The sequence below is a fragment of the Tachysurus vachellii genome, chromosome 5 (assembly GCF_030014155.1).
Source record: "Tachysurus vachellii isolate PV-2020 chromosome 5, HZAU_Pvac_v1, whole genome shotgun sequence".
NCBI lineage: Eukaryota > Metazoa > Chordata > Actinopteri > Siluriformes > Bagridae > Tachysurus > Tachysurus vachellii.
In genome coordinates, this window is record NC_083464.1 from 17,358,019 (window position 1) to 17,382,500 (window position 24,482).

At 40.6% G+C, this 24,482-nt stretch overlaps 1 protein-coding gene across 2 annotated transcripts in view; it reads left to right on the forward strand.

The window, feature by feature from the left end:
• LOC132845799 (matrix metalloproteinase-16-like) overlaps nt 1–24,482 on the forward strand; it is a 44,043-nt gene that overhangs the window by 11,379 nt on the left and 8,182 nt on the right. The window contains exons 3-8 of one of the 2 annotated variants that reach the window (XM_060870072.1): nt 89–103; nt 1,188–1,310; nt 2,664–2,968; nt 15,294–15,455; nt 17,729–17,946; nt 24,458–24,482. The exon at nt 24,458–24,482 is cut by the window's right edge and continues 114 nt beyond it. In XM_060870072.1, coding sequence (XP_060726055.1) covers nt 89–103; nt 1,188–1,310; nt 2,664–2,968; nt 15,294–15,455; nt 17,729–17,946; nt 24,458–24,482 — 848 coding nt within the window. The remainder of the gene's footprint in view (nt 1–88; nt 104–1,187; nt 1,311–2,663; nt 2,969–15,293; nt 15,456–17,728; nt 17,947–24,457) is intronic. The other variant, XM_060870073.1, reaches the window with a different exon arrangement.

Consider the following 24,482-nt stretch of genomic DNA (forward strand, 5'->3'; position numbering starts at 1 on the left):
TGTATCAACAGCTAACACCTTTTGTGCCTCTAATATCTTAATTGTTGTGTGTCCTTTTGTTTCCTTTTGCTTCTATGTAATGACGTAGCGCTAACACAATAAGGTGAGGCACCAGTTCTTCTCTTGTGTGATCGTTGCTTGTTGTTAGGGTGTGTGTGTGTGTGTGTGTGTGTGTGTGTGTGTGTGTGTGTGTGTGTGTGTGTGTGTGTGTGTGTGTGTGTGCGCGCATACACTACGGCCATTTATTCGTACTTAACCCTAACCCTCACATCTGTATATGAAGTGACAACCACTATGGGTATGCAACCATTTTTGCAAATAGTCCTGCTAATAGAATTTATTTTTCCCTCTCTTTCTCCATCTGTCCCCCTAACACTACTGTACATACTGTTCAGCTGAGGAAACTCTCAGGAACAAAATTTGAATGAGAGCGAGGTCTTACTCAACATGCATATACACTCCTACACACACCTACACACAGTATACTGTTCTTGTGATCACACGATCATGATCACAGTATTAGAGAAAATACTAATATTTTAGAAGCTAGAGTCATTTGATCATGTTCCATTAGAATCCTGACAGGGTTTTGAGTATGTTCTCCATGGGTGAACTGATAAATTGTCAGAAGACAGGCCAGTCTTTAACCATGACACTTCACATGACGTCACTATTTTAGTAGGTTTTTGAGTAGGATCAAATACACAAACATACGCTAGTTGTGCTTCCTGGACTTGGTTATGCCTGAAATGCTGAAATGTCTTTGAGTGGTATCTCAGTCACAGAGTAATCCTCACACTCACACGTGCGCACACACACAGAGAGAGAGAGCATAGACTGTAGCGGACAGTTTCTCTCTGTCAGAAGTGTGGCTTAGATGTGCAGTACTTTCTTTTCTTTAGCGCTAGCTGTAGCAATGGAAAATGTTGATTCTTTCATATTCCTTGGGAATGGAATATTCTTTCATATTCCTTGGGAAGAAACCTTGGGAATGTTCTACTCTGTACACTGTGTATGGAATATGAAATATTCTGTCCCTCATGTTTGTGTTTTTTATTTATTTATTTCTTTAATTACATGTATCTGTTAATGCCTTGGCTGCAAAGAGCATGATGACCTGACAGCTTTGCTTGGAGAGTAATCCAGGTCTCGCTCTCTCTTTATCTTCCTCTCTGTCTGTGCTGTAGCTGGATGAAGAAGCCTCGCTGTGGTGTACCAGACCAGCTTGGTGGCGTCTCCAGATTCAGCGTACGGAAACGACGCTACGCACTCACGGGACAAAAGTGGCAACACAAGCATATCACATACAGGTATTGTGAGGAGTACAAACCTCTTTGTTATGTAATAATAATAATAAGAAGAAGAAGAAGGAACTCCTGTGATGTATTGGTGTAAGTATGTGTAGCCTCATAGACCGCCTGGATTTAACACTGATCCTGTTGGCATTTTAAAGGCTATATGTAAAGGCAGGTCCACACTGCAGATGTCTTGCCCTCAGGTCTCTCTAAACTAACCAGCAGCAGTATTGGACTAATGAAGCAATCACCTTCCCTTTAACCTCTCTGTCTCTCTGACAGTCAACGCTTCTTCACTTTAAATCAGCTATTTACAGTCCAGTCAGGATATATATAGATACTTTAATCTTTTCAGCTCACGTGTTCTTTTCTGTAAATGTTATAATGTTACACTACATCATATTCTCTTTCCTGACCCGCATTCTAATCCCTGCATATAAATCTGATTTCTGTCCTAATTTGATCAGATGTTTCCTAATGCTTTGATTTCAGTTTGTATTAGGAATCATTCAGGAATAAAACATGCTAACTAACATATCTAACTAACTAACCCACCATTAGTGAGGAAATAAAGCTGCCAGTGGTGAAGTATGGAGGAAGAGGAGAGAGCTGAGCCATTCCCCATTGGGTCATTTAAAAGTTTGTGTCACATTTCGTTCCCTAACCACCATCCAGAGTGTTGGTTAATATGAAATTAGACACTCAGGTTTTTATAAATAGTTTTTACTTCTGTATTTCTGGTTTTCTCTAGCCTACTAGGAGCAGTATATAAAGGAAAAACGGAAAAAAAAAAAATAACCGTTATATCTTCAAAGTAAAGGGTGATCTCAAACCTGTTTCTGATCTCTGAGTGAAAGGCATCTTAAGTGCTTGTTATTGAAGGTTTAAAATTTGCTGATAATACTGCTGATAATGACCACTGTCTCAGAAACCTGGCATGCATCAGGACTCGGTTTCCTAAAATATACAGACCTTTCTGCTTCTCCGGCAAAATTAACAAAGGTATAAATGGATTATTTTTGCTTTTAAGACATTTAGGGATTTGAAAATTTCCCAGGATGATGATGATCATTCTTAATTAGAAAAGAATAATCAGTCACGTCTGTGATCTTCTGTATAACCGAGCACAAGTTTTCTGCTTTTCCTCTCATACCATTATATACAGAAGCAGTACATATGTTTTATCGTGTGTTTTATTGGGCTATTGAGAGATTCACGTTTCATCCAGTATGGTTGAACATTTGCTTGTACATTACAACATGAAGTAGAGACTTGATCAGCATCATTGTCAAATGATCTTCCTAGTGAATTATTGCACCTCGTATCCTCACAGTGGCGTTTCTGACCTCTTACTTCTCCTCTGTACAGCATAAAGAACGTCACACCCAAGGTGGGCGCAGAGGAGACCCATGATGCCATCCGACGGGCATTTGATGTGTGGCAAAACGTGACACCGCTGCGTTTTGAGGCCGTTCCCTACAGCGAACTGGAGCGAAATAAGAAAGATGTGGATATTACAATCATATTTGCCTCTGGCTTCCATGGAGACAGCTCTCCCTTCGATGGGGAAGGGGGCTTTCTGGCACATGCTTACTTCCCTGGGCCAGGCATTGGAGGAGACACACATTTCGACTCAGACGAGCCCTGGACCCTAGGGAACCCTAACCATGATGGTATGTATTGCACTCCTTTCATCTGAGCCGTGAAAGCATTATGGCACAAATAAGCTATATATCTATCCTGCATTTTACCCATTTAGCCTAGATATGTTATATTTTATCAGACGGGGTGTTTTAAGCTGACCCATTTCACATAGACATACAGTACTATAATCTATTGAAACTTTTCCACCAAGGCAGTTTGAGTGCTGGTTCGGAGCCAGAGCCTAATTTAGAACCAGTTCTTTCTTTTTCGACAGCCAAAGCACCGGCTCTGAACCAGGAAAAGTGGTTTTTATGTAGCACCAAAATGTTGCTGGTCTACACTTAAGAACCGCTTGCGTCAGGGGCTGTGGGCGGGGCTAATGTTAGCGCATTTGATAATATACCTTAAGTATACTAATGTTTAATACACGTTTACTTTACCGCGATATGATACATTATCAGCACACATGATAGTAAGTAGCTACATGCTAAGGCTAACTGTTTCTGTGTTAATGATAAAATAACGTTATGTACTTTCTCGATAACAACCTCCGTTTATACAGATTACATGGAGCTGCACTCCATGTAATAATGTTATGTTAATGTAGGTTCACAATGCCATGAGCATTAACAGTAAAGCAACATCCGCCATTGATGTGTTTGTGTTTGCCGCTGCTGCGCTAAAGTTGCTGGGACACGTGACACGTATACAGTGACGTCAGACTCGGCTCTGTGTGATGGCTCTCTAGCCGGTGAAAAGGCAAACCGGTTCTTAGAAGGTTTGCCAGTGTGGAACCAACTTTGAACCAGCACCAGTGCTAGCTCTAAACCAGCACCCAGTTCTTTTTGCTGGAAAAGGGGCATAAGAGTTAGTTACTTCTGCAGCTCCTTCCAGATATAATAGAAATTGTTTAGAAATGTAGGACAGCTGGGGTTGGTCAAGTACGGACTGTGCACAAGTGCTTCAGATAAAGAACGACTGCTGTGACCATTAACCCCTAATGCCTCTTTTTCACTGCTTCTCAAAAATGACAGCCCAGAAGCCAGAAGTCATTTATTTTTATTATACACTGGTGGGTTCTTTCCGAGCCTGTGGATATGCTAAAAATATTTATCTTGTGTGACTAAACTTTTTTTTAGTTAGCCTGTAAAATCTGAGCAAACGTGGTGCCCTCATATTGGGATTAACATAGATATCGGACTGGGCACCACATTTAAGCCAGCCTGTTGGGTGAGCAAATGGAATTATAATTTATCTAGCCCCAAATCTGTATAGTAATATGATCTCTTTTAAAGCGTGAAAGAGTTAATTTCAGAATTTAAAAGAACAGCTTTGTTTTTTTTTTGCCGCGTTCAAGGCCAAGTTCACTCCATGATCAAAAGTATATGAACACCAGACCATCACACCCATATGTGCTTGTCCCATTCCAAACCCAAAAGGTGGTATATTATGACGGACAGGTGAATAATAAGCTTATGTAAACTTATGTAAATTAAATATGTGTAAAAATGTGTCAGATGTGTAAAAAACAAAGTGTTAAAAGTAAATTCATCCTTTTATTACCAAGGTAATGAGAGACAATTCTATGGTAGTTCCTGAAATGCTAGTGAAGATTTAACCTGTGACTTCAGGGAACAGCTGAAGTCACAGAACTCTCTCTCTCTCTCTCTCTCTCTCTCTCAGCATTGGATGCATTCAGAAAAACTGTTTAAATTACCACTTTTTATATAACAGCTGAACTATGCCTGTGTGTGCGCCTGTGTGTGTGTGCGCCTGTGTGTGTGTGCGCACCTGTGTGTGTGTGCGCGCCTGTGTGTGCGCGCCTGTGTATGTGTGTGCCTGTGTGTGTGCCTGTGTGTCTGTGTCTGCGTGCCTGTTTCTGTGCCTGCGCGTGTGCCTGGGTGTGTGCGTACCTGCGCGTGTGCCTGGGTGTGTGCGTGCCTGAGCATGTGCCTGTGTGTGCCTGTGCGTGTGTCTGTGTGTACAGTACGTGCCTGCGTGCGTGCCTGTGTGTGTGTGTGTGCGTGCCTGTGTGTGTGCCTGTGTATCTCAGTGGAGTTGAGTTCTGGACTTTTACTTGCCTATTCCTTAACCTTGATTTTTGTGCTTTGTATCACTTTCCTGTTAGATGACCCAGTATCATCTCAGCTTAAGCTGCAGGACAGATGGCCTCACATTTGTCTCAATAATATTCTGCTATACTCTGGGGTTCCACTTGGTCTAAATGACTGCATGTTTCTCAGGTTATGTGACTGCAAATCATCGCCACTCCACCATGATGCTTGACAGTTGGTATAAGGTGTTTTTTTTTCTGCGTGTGTGGTTTTTGTTTGTTTGTTTTTGTTTTGATTGTTTGTTTGGTTAAATGGTTGGTTGGTTGGTTGGACCATGTTTTTTTTTCACATTTCCACCTTCGTCTAAACAGTCTGAAGCGTATTATTACAGAAAAGCTCTATTTTGTTGAGAAATGGAACTTTTCGTTGCCACCCTTCCATGAAAGTCAGACTTGTTCAGTACTTTTCTTTTCATTCCTTCCTGAACATAAACATTTAATGTGCTTACAGAGTTCTTTAGGTCATGATGATATAGGTAGCTATTGTCTTTTTCTTCATGTTTATGGGCATTAATCAGGCTGAACTTGGACTTTGGACCTTGGAGTTTGTTGGGACACTGAAATCTGAGGAAAAAATTACTACATGTTGAAATCTGTTGTGTTGTTTTGTCACCTGAAGTTATTTGTTTGTTTATAGAAGTTGGTGAGGATCACAGTTATTATTTAACACAGTTATTTGATAGAAATACTGGACTTTCTTTTTCCCAGGGAAACAAATATAAAAATACATATATTGCAGTAATATTTGAGCCCAATCCCTCAATAATAATGAAATGATAGCAATTAGGTCTCAATTGTTATTAGAGTTTCATACAAACAATGAAACTCTAATAAGTTTCATTGTTTCATTATTCATTATTTTGCTGTTTCAATGCAATATCAATACTTAATCTACCAAATCTAACCAAAATAAAATAAACAAACACAACTGAATTAACAACAGTTTAAAATGAACTAAGCTTTTTAAGATTTTGTCTCCCATTGCAAAACTAAATGTGGTGGCTTTACATAAAGTTCATATTCAAGGGTTGGTCGATTGTTTGAGTTCATTGTCTGGTGACCTATGTCCTCTGTCTGAGGTGTAGCTCAGTCACTGACGTTGCTTTCTTCCAGAGCAACAGGAAGCCTGTGTCTGTCATCAAAGTGAGCTGAATATAATATAATATCAGCTTTTCAGAAATAATGTCAATAAAAAAACATTTTGAAAACGGCCCTCTCTAATGCGAATGCTGCACGTCACAGTGTGTGTCTGAGTCAGTTACCAGCTACTGATGTCTGATCTTTTAGAAATCTCACATCTACAAGTCACAGCTCTATTTCTGCCTCCCGTCTCTATTTAAATTTTCCATTTCTCACCTCTTCTGGCCATTTTTCATAAGTTTCACCTATTGCTCCTGCTCTCCAAATATCTCTGAGCATATCAGTCCCTTCTGCTGTTCCACATTTTCTATATGAATCACCTAATCTTCACACTCTGTCTTGGTCTAAGAGCCAGTGCTGTTACTCTCTTCCTGTCTATTTCTATCTCTTTCCTGATCTCTCTGTCTCTCTCTTACCTTCCTGGTGCCATGTACTTCTTTTGGAGACATGTACACAAACATTGTCACATGCATTGTCAAATCAGATCTCTGGTTGGTCTGTTGCTAGGGAGGTGCCAAGCAACTATGAGCGTGTAATGCTGTGAGCGAGGGATTACAGCCTTCTTCCCCCTCCTCCTTTTCTTGCTGAGCTACATGGATGTGTGCCAGTGGACCTCTTCACCAGTGTCTGGGCCCTAGCTCACCTCACGCTTTCTGTTCTCGTCTGCTTCTCATCCACTTACTTTCCCTTTGTTTACTTTCTCTCTCTCACACATACAACACACACACACACACACACACACACGCACACACAGGACCAACATACATTAGATGCATTTTTGACCAGGAAAAATGCTAGAGATGACCTGTGCTGAATTCAGGGCAGGAAAGTAATGTATAAATCATACTGTTATCCTGTGAGGATGAGGAGTGACTCATGGCTAACAAAATATTTTTCCAGGCCGATGAGCACTTGACACATTGCTTTTATCCTGTGATTCTTCTCCCACTTTCTTTCCCATTCCCCTGTCACCATTTCTCTCTTCTCACACTCCCAATTGTCTGAGCGCTATAATGTCTGCGTTGTCAAAAACCTCTGTTTGTGTGTGTGTGTGTGACATGTTATTATATTTTGGAGGGGCTATTTTGTTTGTGTGTGAGTGTGTGTGTGAGTGTGTGTGTGAGTGTGTGTGTGAGTGTGTGTGTGAGTGTGTGTGTGAGTGTGTGTGTGAGTGTGTGTGTGAGTGTGTGTGTGAGTGTGTGTGTGAGTGTGTGTGTGAGTGTGTGTGTGAGTGTGTGTGTGTGTGTGTGTGTGTGTGTGTGTGTGTGTGTGTGTGTGTGTGTGTGTGTGTGTGTGTGTGAGTGTGTGTGTGAGTGTGTGAGTGTGTGAGTGTGTGTGTGTGTGTGTGTGAGTGTGTGAGTGTGTGAGTGTGTGTGTGTGTGTGTGTGTGTGTTTTGACTCAGCTATTACTCTCTTTGTCACTGATGCAGAGAGAGACGGGTTTAAGAACGCAATGTCCAAGATTCTGAACATGATCTGATATTTATTTAAAATAACAATAACAGCTGTGCATCTTTATATAGCTGATGTAAAATATGTCACTAATTTAACCTGTTAAATGCCTGCTGAAGCCTGAAGGCAATGGTGGTCATGTTTTTCAACCTATTTAGTCAACATTGCTAAAGCAGTTTGAGGGTACAGACTAGTCCAGAGACTAGTCTAGCATCAGAGCATCAGAGCCATTTAAGAGACACTGATCTAAATGGCAGAGTTACTTTGCTGAATATTTGGTAGGCTGCCTATGCTGTAGATTGTGCTGTGCTCTAGTGTCACCATCTCTCTTTAGGAGTAAAACAGTAGAGATGAGGGATAAGAAATCCTGTAAATAAGTGTACCAATTCACAGGGGTTAAAGTGTAAAGAAAGAATTGAGACATTTTGAAAAATGGACACATTAGCTAGCAAAACAATACCACTCATGGGCTTTTACAGTTTTTATAGTAATATCATCAGTAAAGAGCGTGGACAGGAATCCATTCATCCGTTACATCCCTCACCTTCTTACTTGCTATAAATCTGGACTGGAGATGCAAAGCAGTGGCTACTGTTTAAAGCCATTATCATTGAATTGGTCTTGACTTTACGCCTGTACTTGGTACAGCCTACATTTTAAGCCTTGTGTTAAGGAAAATTTATGACCAGTTATCACAATTGTCTTAAAAGTACAACAAGAAAATTACGACTGATGGCATAATACCAGGCTTGAGGGCTGGTGGTGCAAATGGCCCCTTGGCTCTCCTCGGCTTAGATGTCTATCTGACTAGCAGACAGATGTCTAACTTTAATAATGCTTGCAGTGCAGCGAGACAGGAAGAGAGCAAATTCCATGAATACAGCAGACCTATAAAATATTCTAGTTGTAAATAGCCCTGCAGATACCCTGGCAGCATGGCACCACACTAGCAGATAAGAGAGAATAGTTCTGTTGCAGTCTACATGCTCTACACTGACATATAAGGATATGAATTTAGGAGAGTTTCATGTTCTTTAAGATGTTTGCGATAGCTCAATACGTGTAGAGAAAAAAGGTACACGTGTCTTTACTCATGCAGGAAATGAAAAGTTGAGGGAATTTTTTTTTTCTACTTTAAAAGGATAAAGGGATAAAAGGAAAACGATTTATAAGTATGCTTAAAGAATGAATTCCTCTACCTGAGAACATGACTGTATACAAACGTAGCAAAAACAGTCAATTAAGCTGATCAGTGCAAACTCCAGGACTTTTAGGATGCCGCAGGTTGTGTTGTGTTGAGTTAATTTCAGTCAAACCCTGGTGTGTTTCCTCTTCTCAGTGCAATTCATTTGTGCAGGTGAGAACACAGCATTCACAATTAGATACAAATTAAAACAAGTTGTAAGTGAACTCTAGTGCTGTTCAACTGCAGCGAGAAAGGTATTTAACCCCGGGTCGATCCGTTGACAGGAAGTGAACCGGACACACAATGCATTTTGGATCACACTGTTGTTTTGTGGATCTGAGCTGCTTAAAGTGATGCATTGGGTTCTTTTCGATTCTTTTGATTATGTGCTCTTAAGAAAAAATAGCAAACAAATCAAAAGGATCACTTTCATTCTCTTTCAGATAAAACAGATTAAGCAGTCTTAAAGGACTCCAACAGTTGTTCAGCATAAATTTTTTTATAACAAATTGAGCTTTCTCTTGTTTATTGTGTGTGTTTATACTGTCTGCACATGGTTCAGCGGTTCCGTCTCTCTTGTGCTTCAGGTTGGATTAATGGTTCAGGCTCGGCTCTGTGAAGGGGCCGACAGTGTCCTTGTGTTGTCGACCCGGTCTCCTTGCTTGCTGGATGATTGGCAGGATGTGTGTGCCTGTGCACCTGATAAGGCATAGCTCTTCTTCAACCGCAAAAGGATAAAAAGTCTTATTTATTCATTGGCCGCATGGGTCCGATGCCTATCAGCTTGCCGTCTGCACGTGGGACAGAGACAGAGAGGGAGAGCATGGATTTGATCTCTGTTACAGCTTTGTGAGGCAAAAGTGTGCTGGAGGACATTTTCACTTGTTTTCTATCAGTTTGATTAGTTTATCTGGAGGATTAAACAGTCGTTTCCTTCTCTTCTTTAGAGTCATTTTCTTCTCCCTTTACTGGGAGCTCTGCCCCTTCCACTCTGTTAGTATGAAAGGCTGTTTTTCTGTGATTTTGTTTTAAGGGATGTGAAGGCTGTGTCAGATGCAGCTAGATGTCCAGAGCTAGTGTTTTGAGCTGCATTTGCTCAGTATCCTTCACTGTATAAGGAGAGAGCTCCCTGCTGTCACCCACTAGGCAAGCCCTCAAAATAGCTGCTCACCCACTGACTACAGCATTAACTTTCCATGCGAGGAGCAATAGCCTCTTCCGCCTGCCCAGTGCTGCTCGCCAAGCCGACTGGACACGGACTGCCGTCCTTAATCTCCCCTGACCTTCAGCAGTCAGCTCACATCAAAGAGAGACGTAGACCACAGGATAACACAGTCTGCTGGAGTATTTAAGCTTCAGTTGAGTGTAGAAACAGTGCAAAATCAACAATAGATGCTGGAGGGAATAAGAAGGAAATTCAGAGCAAAAGTCAAGAACATTAGAAGTTAGAAATGAGAGAGAGAGAGAGTGCAGACAGGGAGTGCAGACAGAGAGAGGAGAAATAGAAAGATGGAGAGGCAGCTGGACCCTCCACAATACCCCGTCTGTCTGGCTCTTTCTTCACACCCATGAACGAGCCTGAGAACCTGATCTGCCCTGGAATTAGCAAATTATAATGAAAGAATGCTAGGAATGTCAGCACTCAGCTTTCTTTCTTTCTTTCTCCATAGAAAAGTAAGTCATCCTTGTTCTGAGATCAGTATTTCATGGTCATGTCTGCTAAAAAAGAAAACTACATCAGAAAAAAGATGTACAAAAAGTTTTTAATCCACTATTGTGCAGAAGCAATGTCTTTTCCCGTATTTTAGATAAAGTGCTATATAGCTTTATCTCGTGGGAGACTGTAGACTTGTGGCTGCTGCAGGGATAAATAAACAGAATCATAAGATTTTTGCGACTATAAAAAGCCATGTTTTGTAGAGCATGGCCATGTGACTGTGTGGCGTCGTATTCGGGAGTCAGGGGATTCAGACCAGACAACTATGAACACTGTGAACTCTTGAGCCAGCATTTTACTTGAGCAATGTTTGTTCATGGAAAACACACACACCATTATACACAACCTCACATATAGCACCATGTGGTAGCATAGGGGTTAAGCTGTTGGACCGCTGATTGGAAGGTTGTGAGTTCAAATCCCAGGTATTCCAAGTGTCCGCTGCTGGGCCCTTGAGCAGTGTTGGGCAATAACGCGTTACTGTAACGCAGTTACTTTTGACAGTAACTAATACTTTGACGCATTACTTTTTAAATAAATTACCTCCGTTACCGTTACCATATGGTGTGTTGTCCGTTACTTTTTTAAATGAATTCATTTTGGCTGAAGTGTAGTACAGCCTAACCTGTTTACAGAAGCGACGCATTGTAGGATTGGTGAATGCCAACCTCTGTAAACACAAAGACGCCGCACTGTGGGCGTGTTTCCGTTTATTCAAGTATGTGCGGCAGTAATGGCGAGTCAACGCGAGAGCAAGACGAGTTTCTCAAAGTGGAAATATGCTCATTATTTCTTTAAAGAAGTAACTAAAAAGTTACTTTTAACAGTAATGCGTTACTTTTTGGTGTAAGTAATCAACAAAGTAATTGAGTTATTTAGTGAATGAAGTAACTAGTAACTGTAACTAGTTACTATTTCTTAGTAACTAGCACAACACTGCCCTTGAGCAAGGAACTTCACCATTAATTGCTCAGTTGTATATAAATGGAGATAAAAATGAAAGTCACTCTGGATACGGGCGTTTGCCAAATGCCATATATGCAAATGTAAATGTCTTACTATCTTTGTAAGGATGTTTCATTGGCATAAATAATGATATGCCTCAACCCGTTTCTAACACTAACCCAAACCTCAGTACACAAAGGGAAACCAGTTGGCAAAATAAAAGCAAATTGTTTTCACATCATCAAAACTGTCTGATATTTGAATACTTATTCCAGATCATTCTTGATTTGTGCTATGATTCCCTAGATACTGACTCAGTCCCTGGATACTGACACATACATAACACTAACATCCAACATTTGTTCTACATCTGAAACATCTGTAATTTGTGTTACTTCTAGCTTAGGCTTATGTTGATACGCATCGAGAGAAAGGGCTTAACGGGCAGGTTTTCATCTGGTCCTACAAAAGTTCTCTCTTCTTCTGCCTCCGTCTGCTCCAGAGAAATGAGAAGAACGCATAAGTGTGAAACAGACAAGAGAAAGGCAGAGTGCTCCAAGGCTCGGGAGAGAGATCTTGTAAGGCCACCAGTATTGTTTCCTTGATGTACTGTTCCCCTGGAGAACTGCATATTTAGTAAGTGCCCTGCAGGCATGGGCCGACATTATCATCCAGAACAAAATGCTGCAGCAGAGGTCCCTGTGGAGAGCCTTGTGTACATTACAGGAGCTGAGCCAGCATCCAAAGCCTGAGGGTCAGGAGAGGCCTGCGTTCAAGATTAGGCAATTGTATAAGGTCACCTGGAATGAAAGCTGCTGTCTTGTTCTCTTTTGTTACAATCACTTTGGGGTTTTCCATCCAGCTCTTTTCTTTTAATCCTGAAACTGTTAAAAATGTTTAAGCAGTGGGCAAAAACGTCTTTACATTTAGGTGGAAAGGCTGTTTTACTGAAAACAATGTGAAAAAGAGAGATGGAAACAGATTTCTCATATGACACATGTGTCAGTGCTGCACCTAGATGTATTTAAAAATAAACATGGCTACAGCAAGCATTCATGCACCATTTAGACAGAGGAAGAAACAAAATCTTTCTTTAAATGTATAAGTTAACAAAATTAACCTGAGCAGGATCATATCTTTAAATGAAGATGACTGAAAAAAGACACGAACCTCAGACATTCCCATGAAACTGCAGTTTTCTTTCTGCACACTAGCAATACACAGAATATTGGATATTATGTTCGTCTATCCAGCTTTTAGAATCACATTTAATGCTGCTGAAATGTGTCTGTGTGTGTCTGTATGTGTGTCTGTATGTGTATGTGTGTATTGGGGGGTTTAATGCATGACAATACATGTACTCTGTATGTCTCATTTGTAATAAACTGGCTATTATTAATGAGGTCTAGTGTATAGTGACAGTGTTTCCTAAAACCATCAAAATAAGCCTAGTTGTGTAAAGGCGAACTGCTGCCTTTCCTTCAGGTGCTGCAGGTTAACCTGGCTGTGTTGCTTGGTGTGTGTGTGAGAGAGAGAGAGAGAGAGAGAGAGAGAGAGAGAGAGAGAGAGAAAGAAAGAGAGAACATGTGCCTAGAGGTGGTAGAGAGATGTAATTAATATTATGCCAACCTATATTTGCTTCATGAGAAGCAGCTTGACATAAAAACTTTATATATTATATATTGTGTTGTCAGATCCTGTATGGAGAAGCATAAAGTAACCTACTACCTTATTATATAGCGCAGCTTGGATAAAAAAAATCATTCAAATGTCTTTCCCATCTTTGCTTCAAATGGCTATTATTATGAATAGGGCAGACTTCAGAGCCCAGAATGTGCTGCTGTGATAAAGTGACTGTGTTTAAGGGCAAGCTGTTCAGGATGCAGTGTGTTGGGCAGCACCATCACTATAAGAAGCAAAGCTATTAGTTGAACATTTCCCTGCAGGAAGAGTTGTTTAGCGTTTATCATTTTAGGGACTATACCATATGGTCAAAAGGTGGTGGACACCTGACCATCACACCCAAAAGTGGTTCTTCACCAAACTGCTGCCATGAAGTTCAGTGCACACAATGTGTATACAATGTCTATTATAATTATAAACAGCAAAGGGTAGATATCTGTTGTAGATTGTTCAAAACTAACCTGGGATAATTGTCTTTTGGTAATGTAAAACATACCGAATGCAGCCTCATAATTTGAATGTATTAATTTGTAGAGAGCTACAGCTACATGTGGACTGTGGACTTTTGTAAAGTAGGAACATCTCAAAGTATCCTGTCAAACACTCCAGAGAACATGGAATTTTAATATCTAGACATGTCAGCCTCCATTTTATTTGAGCAGAGACCAGTAAAATAAAAGTTTATACCTGTTTTACCCACATGGGGTTCATTCTTCTTTTCTGGATAAAACGTGAATGTTGCGGACTTTTCAAAGTTTGTTCATGTTGCTGTATCAGTTTAGATGCACTGCTGACCAGGCAAAAGTCAGACTGTAAACTCTGTGCTTCTCTTTACTGATGTGTACTGATGTCTAAGCTGTTATCACACTGGTTGTTTATCTCCATTCATCTAGGTAGTATATTTTATGTGGCAAGGAATTGTGTTTGCTAATTAGACAAAATGGCTCAACCCATGGCATGGCCCTTGTTTATGCCAATCTGTGAGTCAAGGGAGAAAAAGGAGGAGAAGAAAACTACTGCAGGCTCATTTCAACTCAATAATTCTCAACACTGAGGATCTCTCTCTCTCTCACTCTCACTCTCTCTCGAAGAAGAAGAAGAAGAAAAGACCAGAGTAGACATCTCAAACACCTCCATTACATAGCAGTATGCCTCATTTCCTCTCCTGCCACAAGTGATTCCTATATCTCTCTCTTTTTCCATGCTCACTTTCTCACTCTTATTTGTACATATTTGCATGTATCCTAGAAGGATGGACACAATTTTTCAGAAGAAAATGTAATAAGAATTTACTGTTCCTCACTTTAATGCTTTGTGATGTCTCGGCTCGGTGGAGTTACTTCCAACAAAACCAAAGTGACTTCATTATGCTTATTATCTCTATAGTGTTTAGCCCTGACCGTTTCACACTGTCACTCTCAGGGCTAACACACAACAAATCGTGATGGAATGAGCTGAGGATGTCTGATTAAAGCAAATAAAAGCGTGCAAACATAGTCTGAGATTTCTTTGTCTTTGTCTTACCCTGTTAATGACACTGTCAAGAAGTATTTCAGAATAAGAACAAAGATGCAGAGAGTTCAGAGAGAGGGGGAGAGATGAACTCAAAACATATAAACAGAGTCAAGGGAGAGACTGGAGGAAAATGAAAGGGAATAGAGGAAGGAAACAAGAGAGCAGAGATGGACTGATTAGTGCTCTGTAGTTGGTGATGTGGCTATGTACATCTGTGTCTGTACTTCGCAGTCTTTTGATAGGTTCACATGGTGCTAGTTGAAGACAGGAGCTTGGCTCACTGCTACCGTGGTTTCTTTTGCCTCCACAGTTTACTACAGTGTAAAATCACAGTATGATTACAGAGCTGTAAGGGCACTGTGTTCCGTGCTCTCAGAAAGTACCGCATTTTGATGTGTGGATGTTTTTAGGTACAGTGCCTGATACAATAATAGGTCCCATCAGTAGCTATGGTCAGACTTTTTTTATATATATACATATAAGTGTGTGTGTGTGTACTGAGGCAAAGTACAATTACATGCACATGCAGTATACAGGTCTATCATTTCCATCTATCATTGGCCAGGTCAGAGACTCACTCTCTGTGTGTTTGTTTGTGTGTAGGTAATGACCTGTTCCTGGTGGCAGTGCATGAGCTGGGCCATGCGTTAGGTTTGGAGCACTCCAATGACCCCACAGCAATCATGGCCCCATTCTACCAGTACATGGACACGGAGAACTTCAAACTGCCTCATGATGACCTGCAGGGCATCCAGAAGATTTATGGTAAGAGTTACAGCCTCAAAACCGATCATGACTCAGCATCAACTTGGTCACTGAAGCTTTGGTAAAGGTTTGAAAAAGTGTTGGACATTTGTTTAGAAACCCTTTCCTTTTTTAGATCAACATGCTGGAATAATATCTTATTCATGTAGCTTCATAATTAAGCTAGCGATCTGATTTTATTTACATCTCAGAAATAGGCAAGTTTATTCTGCTGTTCAGAAAATAAACAAGAATTTTATTGTGCTTATAGTACGTACCGTCACCTGAACGTTATGTCAGGAGCAGCAGGCTAGAGTGACGCTTATTGAGAAATGGAGAACATATTTTATTCATGTCCTTTAAATTTGAATTCTTCAAAAGAATTTACCAGTAATCGGCCAAAACAGCAACAAAAAAGACAAAGACTGCCTCTGACCATCTATTCAGTGAATGCAGAAATCAATTTGGTCAGGGCAGAGCTTCACAAGGTTAGCGTTTCCTCTCACCCCCTCCTCTCTTTCACTGATTTCCTTTCTCCTCTACACTCTGCCCATCCTATACAACTGCAAAGGCAGATCAGCCCTGGGCTCCTTGGGCAGATGTTCACATCCTCAGTACACTCCTACCCCCTCAAGTCACTTTCTGCTCTTCCTGTTCCATTTCCTTTCCAGCCTTTCTTCTGTGGAGAAGTCCATACACACAGGATGAGGTCTGAAGCAGAAGATCAGGGTGTAAGATAATAGTCACAAACAGCCTATGACGTGTGCACACAGACAGATACGCAAAAAAACTGCATTCAAACCAGAGCAGTTTTCTATTTTTTTAATATGCCATAGTTTATATACAGAGTTTATAGCAACAGGAAGCAGATCAGATATATAAGGTACACGGAGTATAACTATTTTTTAGATGACAAGGAAAATGATTCACTGAATGTAAGTGGGTTTGAGGACGCTGGAACTAGGGATGCACCATTTTTTTATGGTTATGTTTCAACATAAAATAAAAAAATGTCTCTGATTTTTGGTGAGCTTGATTAGCATATAAACAGCTTGTTGACTTTCACAAATTGTTTATCGTAATTCACCATATAAACATTGGTGTGTCTGTTGTTTCTAATCAGTAAAGTTATTATTTAGCTTTTACATCTTACCATCACACCCATATGTGGGTCTTACATATGTGGGTCTTTGTTTCAAAACTGCAAGCACACAATTGCATAAAATGTCTGTGTATTAATCCGTAGCATTAAGAATTCCCTTCACTAGAACTAAGGGAGCAAAACCTTTTCCAGCATGACAGTGTCTCCATGTACACAGCAAGCTCCATGAAGACATGGTATGTCAAGGTTGTAATGGAAGCTCTTGAGTGAACCCCATTAATCACCATCGGGGTGATTCACTGGATCGACATCACTGGATGTCGGTGTCTGACTTTACTAAAGGATATGCCCAAGAACAACAGTAGCAGTTTCAGGTTCCAAAGTCTAGTGGAAAGCCTTCCCAGAAGAGTGGAGGCTATAATAACAGCGGTGGGGTGGGTGGTTGGGTAAAGCTGCGTAGGATATTCAAGAAACACATATATGTGTTTGTCAGGTGTCTTGACCGAAACCTTTTTGGCTGTATTAGTTTGACTTTACACGTACAGAACACTCTTTACAAACACAACACAGAAAGCAGAAGTAGCCAAAAAATGCTGCTGATTACAACAATATAGCTGTTCAGCTCTTTAGGCAAATTCAGTGTTATTGTTTGTAGTGCAGAGACTCATCATCTTTTCAACTAAAGAATCCCCAAGCCAGATTTACTGTAGTTTCATGATTATAGTTACTATTTTTTATTCAAAAGTCCTTTAAAGCTGCTGCTTTTTCTTATACGTTTCTCTCTCTGTCTCTCTCTTTCTTTCTGTCTGCTTTCTGATGTTATGTAATGGTAGCTGGGGCTTTCTCTTCTAACCCACCATCTATTTTAGGGAATTATTTCAGTCAGTGAATTAAATCTCCTTCTTCCCCCTGCTGATCAGACTATGCTAGGATAACCGGAGGTGTAACTATCCCTGTAATCGTCTGAGCTTGCCTCCTGGGCAACATTGCAGGATCATGATTGTTCTCACCCATCACTTCCTTAATACACATAAGAGCACTAATGGCCTTTTTGGACTGTGCCACACAACCTCAATGCAGTTTTCCTCAAGTCAAAAATATTTTAGTTTACATATAAAAATGTCTCTTTTTTGAAAAATTAAAAGTTTAAATTTAATGTTCAATCAATCTAATGTATCATTCTTCTTTGTAGGACCCCCAGACAAGGTTCCTCAGCCTACAAAACCTTTACCAACAGCCCCACCTCCACGCTCTCACCCCCCCTCAGACCCACGCAAACACGACCGTCAGACACGACCACCACGTTTACCCACGGGGGACAGACCCACTCATCCCAACGGCAAGCCCAACATCTGCGATGGCGACTTCAACACACTCGCCATCCTGCGCCGGGAGATGTTTGTGTTTAAGGTACTTTAATAGACATTACTTGGATTTCATACGGGGCAAATTTTGGCCAGGTTCTACAGCCTATAATAGGGAGTCTGTCTTTTGAGATTCAACTGTCAGGTCATTTAACGTTGTCATTACTGTATGGGGCAGCAGTTCCACTCATGGTCTTCCTGTATGAAGGCCCTTTTCTTTTCCTACATTATAAACACCACTGGCTCTAACTGAATGGTATACACTGTCCTACTTCTCAGTATACACAGTTATACTCCTGTTGAAAACAGCACAGATCAGGTAATGTTACAGCACCATGTGTGAGAGCACTGTGCTTCACATGTGTTCCATGTGTTTGGTTTCCTCCTGGTGAGTTAAACGTCAACGATACGTGAAAGGAGTGTCTTTTCCCTGACCCAACGAATCTACTACTTTCTTTAGGGTCCGTATAGCTGCAAGCTACTCAGGTGTTTAGGCACTGGCTGTCATTTATTATATCTACCTTGAATCAGCACAACTCTGTTCACATGAAACAGTATGTATAGGGCTGGGCGATAAAACAATAACGATATGTTTCGTGATATACACGTGATCGATATCAGTAAAAAATGTACTCGATAAAACGTTCGATATTTTTTTATTCTTCGTCAGAGGAAAACAGAGGTTGCGAAGCAAGTTTGGTTGCATTAACAAAGGCACTCACTCTCTGGTAACCTAGCAACATACAGTAGGGAGTGACACACTAACAGCCAATCATGTAACAGTATCTCTTTGGTTGCGCCATATCGTTGTCTCGTGCTGGTCTGCTGAATTCCTCTTCAGTAACTGGTGACTGATGAGCAGAAAATGTGCGCAATAAAAAAGTGAATAGTTTAACTTCAAGTATGATTAGAGTAAGAATAACTTTGAGTTACTTTTTCATATTTCTGCAGGTTTTATATTTCAAACATTGTTACTGTACTGTATCAGGTTTGTTTACATCTTTATAGTACAGATGTATCTCAGTCTACCTCAGTTTTATTTATGTTTACAAAACTCTGCACATATTTAAAAACACTTTATTCACCAGAAGGTGAACAGCTAGTGAACTTCCTAGCACTAAACTTGCACTAAATTCTTAGGTTTCTCTGTGTTTATATTTAACACTTTGCACAATTTTATTACACTTTATTAAGCATTTCTTACATTTTCTTTCATTTCGCACCTTAAATGTTGAGATAATTGTTAAGTGTTCATTGTGAATTTAGACTTATGTTTACATTATAATTATTTGAGTTTTCCTGGTTGTCGACATTTCTGTCTTAATAACTGAGAGGATTACGATCAGAGGAAGGTTAATTTTAAAATAAAAATGTTTAAATGTAATATATTTTTCTCCTGGTCCTTATCATAAATGAGTCATAAAAAATGTAAATATTTATGGATATCGAGCGATATGAAACACTGCTTATGAAGAGGAAGATGTGCTTTTCATTTTTACAGCCCACAGCTAAAACCACTTCAGCTACGTTTTTGGTGTTGGACATGGGCCATGACAAGAAATCGACTGATTGTAGATTTTATTGGTGTATCATTTTTGCTGTCAGAGCAGGTTCTCACAAAATCTCAGTTCTGTCAAGCTGCAGTGTTTTTTAATCATCTTCAATTATGAAGATGATTAAAAAACACTGCAATCACCAGTGTTTTTTACTGGAAGTGATGTGGCTTGTGTAAAGGACCAGTGGTGGTGGTAATTGACTTAGCTCATTAAGCTGGACTTCAGCAGTACAAACCCAGTGAGCGAGAGTGTGAAGGATTATATTAGCCTCGTTTGCTGAGCAGCAGGAAAGACAGAGATCTCATCAAACTTAAGAATCAATCACCCCCCATCGTTGGTGTTTCAATAACACACACACACACGCACACATACCAAGTAACAGCTGAAGTCCAAAGCGGGAGAGAGAAAGAGACACACACTCACACACTTTACAGGGCTTTACAGCCACAGTTTCTACTCCACACTGTAAGATAAAAAAAAATTCAAGTCTCTCTTCCTCCTCTCACAGAATGAAATTAATTGATTCACTATGAACCAAAGATGTGGGACGTTAATTAAAGATGAGGGCCCTTCCTCTTGAGGCTCTCTTCAGAAGTGATGGAGAAGTATTGAAAGCCTTGTAGCTCTCTGTTGACTCTGTTTGTTCCTCTGTGCTGAACAGTGAAGGAGTTTTAACTGTGGCCTTTTTAAATATCTAAATTTGTCACCACAAGCACAATCTGTATCCATACTCTGAATTTCAAACCCAGTCATTCTAATGAAATGCTTATTCTTCACAGGTTATACATTTTGGAATCTCTAATAAAACATGATTAAAGCAGGACTATTCATCGGTTCATGTTTTAGTAAAGCCGTGGCACATGGACTAAATTAAGCTAGTTCTTCATTTCAGTTTCAGATGCACAAGCAATAAAACTTAAGGCCAAAGTACTTTTGGCAAATGCCGCATCCACATGGTGTTCAACTGCGCTCGAATCTATCCCTGTCAAAGCTCTCCCCATACTGTTTTCTCTTTTTAAATTCTATGTCAGCAAGTTGCAGATATATGATCCTCATGATCAGCCAAGAGAAAGAGATCCTACAGGCATACATCTGGCTTATGTGATTAGCATGCACAAAGCTACTTCTTCATGAGCTACACACCAACGCACTTAACTTCTGCTTCTTGCTTACGGGGCTTGCAGACCTCGTCTCCCAAAATTCCTGATTTAGACAGACATTGAAAGCTGCTTTATTCTTTGCTTTTGGGTGGTGCATGCTGGCTGCACAAACCATCGCACAAACCATTTCATGTGCACTTCCTTTATTCCCTCTTTACAGTGTTGTTGTATTGTTATGTCTAGAATCAAACAGAACCTGTTTATATCGGTGTAGCCAGGCTTCTTCCAGTTTTTTCTTCAAATAGTTCCTCCCGATAGTTCCCTCCGCTTGGCCCTTGCTTGGAAGTGTGTGTTTGAAGTGTGTAAGTGTGACATTGTACTAGCTGTATGTTGTTTGATGTAGCTCAGGCGTGTGCTGAAGGACCGTCTCTTGCGCACTCCAGTGCTGAGAGCCCTCCTGTCTCTTCTTTCTTGTGCTGTTGGATAAGCGAGGCTTATCTCTGCACATAGGCTCGCTCTCAGCCCTTGTTGGTACCACACACCACCCAGGTCTTTCATGTCTGCTCTTCATCCCTTCAGGTTGTATCTTACAATGGTAAGAGATTAAACTTGGCTACCAGGCACACTTCTGCAGGCCTGACATGGCTTCTCCTGGACTAACTACCCTTTGTTCTTGTTAAGGTACCTCTGTTGCCTTTTCCTGCGTCTAATCTAGCAAGCAAACAAAGCTTGCAACCATTCATGTTCTGTTTCAAGTTTGTGACATGGAGCTGTACTTTCATCTACATTTACATTTACATTGATGTCCTTTGGCAGACACCCTTATTCAGAGCGACATACAAAAATGATGAATAACACTGGTTCACTAGGTTACAGACTTAGGTTACCATCAACCTAAAACTCGCTTCAGGTTTTTTTTTTGTTGTTTGTTTGTTTGATTGATTTTAAATATACACATAAGACAATCTGGGAAAATAAGTGCTAGTTTAAATATTTCAGGAAGAGGTAGGTCTTCACCCCAGTGACTCTGACATCTTGGGGAAGTTTATTACACCACCTCATTGCCAGAACAGAAAAGAGTCTTGTAGTATACTTGTCTCTTACCTTGAGAGATGGTGGGACCAATAAAGCAGTGCTGGTAGCTCTGAGGGTGCGAGCTGCAGCGAGAGAAGTGATAAGGGCTTTAAGGTAAGAGGGAGCTGGTCCATTTTTGGCTTTGTAGGCCAGCATCAGTGTTTTGAATCTGATATGTGCAGCTACCGGAAGCCAGTGGAGGGATCGCAGCAGTTGGCTGGTACTTAAGCAGGGTGAAAACAAGTCGTGCAGCTGCATTTTGGATCATTTGCAGAGGACAAATTGTGTTCACAGGTAGATCTGACAGCAGTGAGTTGCAGTAGTCCAGTCTTGAAATGACAGGAGACTAAACAAGTACCTGAGCAGCCTGTGTGGACAAAAATGGCCAATTCCTTCTTATGTTGTAGAGGAGAAACCAACATGAGCGTGTCACATTAGCAACATGTGAGGAAAAGGACAGTTGATTGTCTGTGGTTACTCTAATGTTGCAAGCTGTGACCGAAGGTGAGATCAGATCGTTCAAATTGTGTAAAATACTAGACAGAGACTAGCTAATAAGCCACAAGGCCTAGCATGTACTATATCAATTAAACAAGCAGTTTGATTGCTGATATGTGTTTAACTCTTTAGCTTCAGACACATACATCAGCTACATCATGACTTGAAATAAAAACACTTGAAAGCACACACCCATAAGAGACACTAGTAGAGGACATTATACATCAACAGTGGACAAATAAGAAGAAACACAAGTGGCTGCTTTCTTGCTATTATAAACATAGAGCTAGATTTAATCTGCAATCAGCATGAATGTATCAAATTAATGTTTATGAACAAAGAATAACAGCACTGAAGCAAACACTCCGAAGTGTGTCTGCCTCTTTGTTGTGTTTCAGTCTCTCTGTCTCTTTGTGTGTGTCTGTCTCTGTGTCTCATTCTCTCTCTCACTCTGTTTCCAAACCCTACCCTTGTGTGCTCACACATAAACTACAACCCAGTTTATTGTGGTGGACAGACTGGCACCGGTTCTCAGATCCTCTGTATTTGTGGGACCGATTATAAAGCCACTGGCTGGGGAATCACAGCCAGGGTGTCTAAACAAAGGAATAATGAAATGATTTGTATTGTGTGTCCAGAAAAGGCTGCCTTTGTGAAAAGGTTAGTGTTGTTACTGCCGGTGCCTGATTACTGAGTACCAGTTGAATTTGTTCTCATCACGGCCTGGCTCAGTACTTCGAGGTAAGGAGGAAGGGAGGAACTACATTTTCTTTTTACAGACAGGAAAGAAAGAAAACAGTTCTGATTTCACAGTTTGATCTGTTTTCACTTACACCGGCGTGTCATACGAGAGAAAGTGCTGAACAACTGAAATCAATCAGTGCTTTTGAGGTGCACTGGGGGCTAGGAGGGGTTTACTCTCCAACAGCTCCACTAGAGGACACAGATCACTGGAGAGCATTGTGTAGATTGTGTGTGCAAGTAAAAGAGTTAAGAGTTCAGTGATGGGTGTGGAGTTGCTGCTGCATGAAAAGTCTCTCTCTTTCTCTCTCTATCTATCTTTTTCCACTTCTTCCTATAGTTTTAAGGCATTTTAATCAGTTCATACAAACAGATTTCAGATTTTATTTGGACTAAGGCTGGAAGTGAGATCTACTGCTGTGTAGACTGTATTCCGGTGCTGCAGCCGCCAGAAGTGAGCCTGAGGGTGTAGCATATATCTGAGCTGTAATGGCTTCTCCAGCTTATTGCCCTTCCTGTGAGTCTTGGCTCACACCTCCTATCTTAAAGTTACTGAAATCCTTGATGACAAAGCACACCTTTAAAGGAGCTTTTCAGTCACTGTTGCAGGATCAAGTCAAAACTTCTTTTTGTTCATTCATCGTTATTTTTTTGTTGGAAATGGTATAAGAGAAACGAACATGAAGAGGTAATAAATCTTACCTACTGTAATAACAAACTTCCACATGTCTGTTTGTGCAATTTGGAGTGTCTTGTGCAGAAATTCAGGTTAAGGAAACTTAACCTGTTTATTTATTTACTGAAATTTATTGCCTTCTAAGTGATGAGCAATTCCCAAGTGATCTTAGTGTGTGTTAATATGATACAAAGTGTATTTTGGGTTATTTATAAGCACCAACCTGATCTGTCAGCACCAACCTGACAGCTTTCTGTCTGTCATGCTTAATACAAACGGCAGAGAAATTAACCCGCAGCGCAGTTCCAACTCCATTAAGATTTGATAGTAAACTATACGTCGAGGCTTCACGTATTTCGTGTTTGGCATCCACTTGGCTCAAGTTGCTAAGACAAGAAGTCGTCCAACAAAGCATACCATTGTGCATTGATATCATCATCTCAAAGCTGTCACATCTCGTAACTCATTAAAAGAGACATGGCCGAGTCTTAAGTTCCCAAAAAAAAAGCCATTGTTTGCTCTCATTTCTTCTCGTCTAGGTCTCACATTTCGATGTGTTTATCAGGAGTGATGGGTGTTAAGTGACAACCTCCCTGATAAGTGTCACGTGGTCTCAATACTCATTTAAGAGAGCAGCTGTGCTCTAATGAGGTCAGACTAGATGAAACTCCACCGGGAAGGGGAGTACTGAGCGAATGTACACATCCCAGGCTCTACACAGCAGTCTGGAGTGTTAATGAGCTGGTCTGGGGTCTCAAAAAACAGCACTGTTGATGTTTCATGTATTCCCTAGTTCTACAGAATCCCTTTAATGAGTGTCAGACATCCTGATTGGCTGTGTTTCTGTTGAGCTGCATTGACTTCTTTTCTCTTGACAGTTTGTTTGACTGTGTTGTCATCTATCTCTTTTAGGATCATTGGTTTTGGAGGGTCAGAG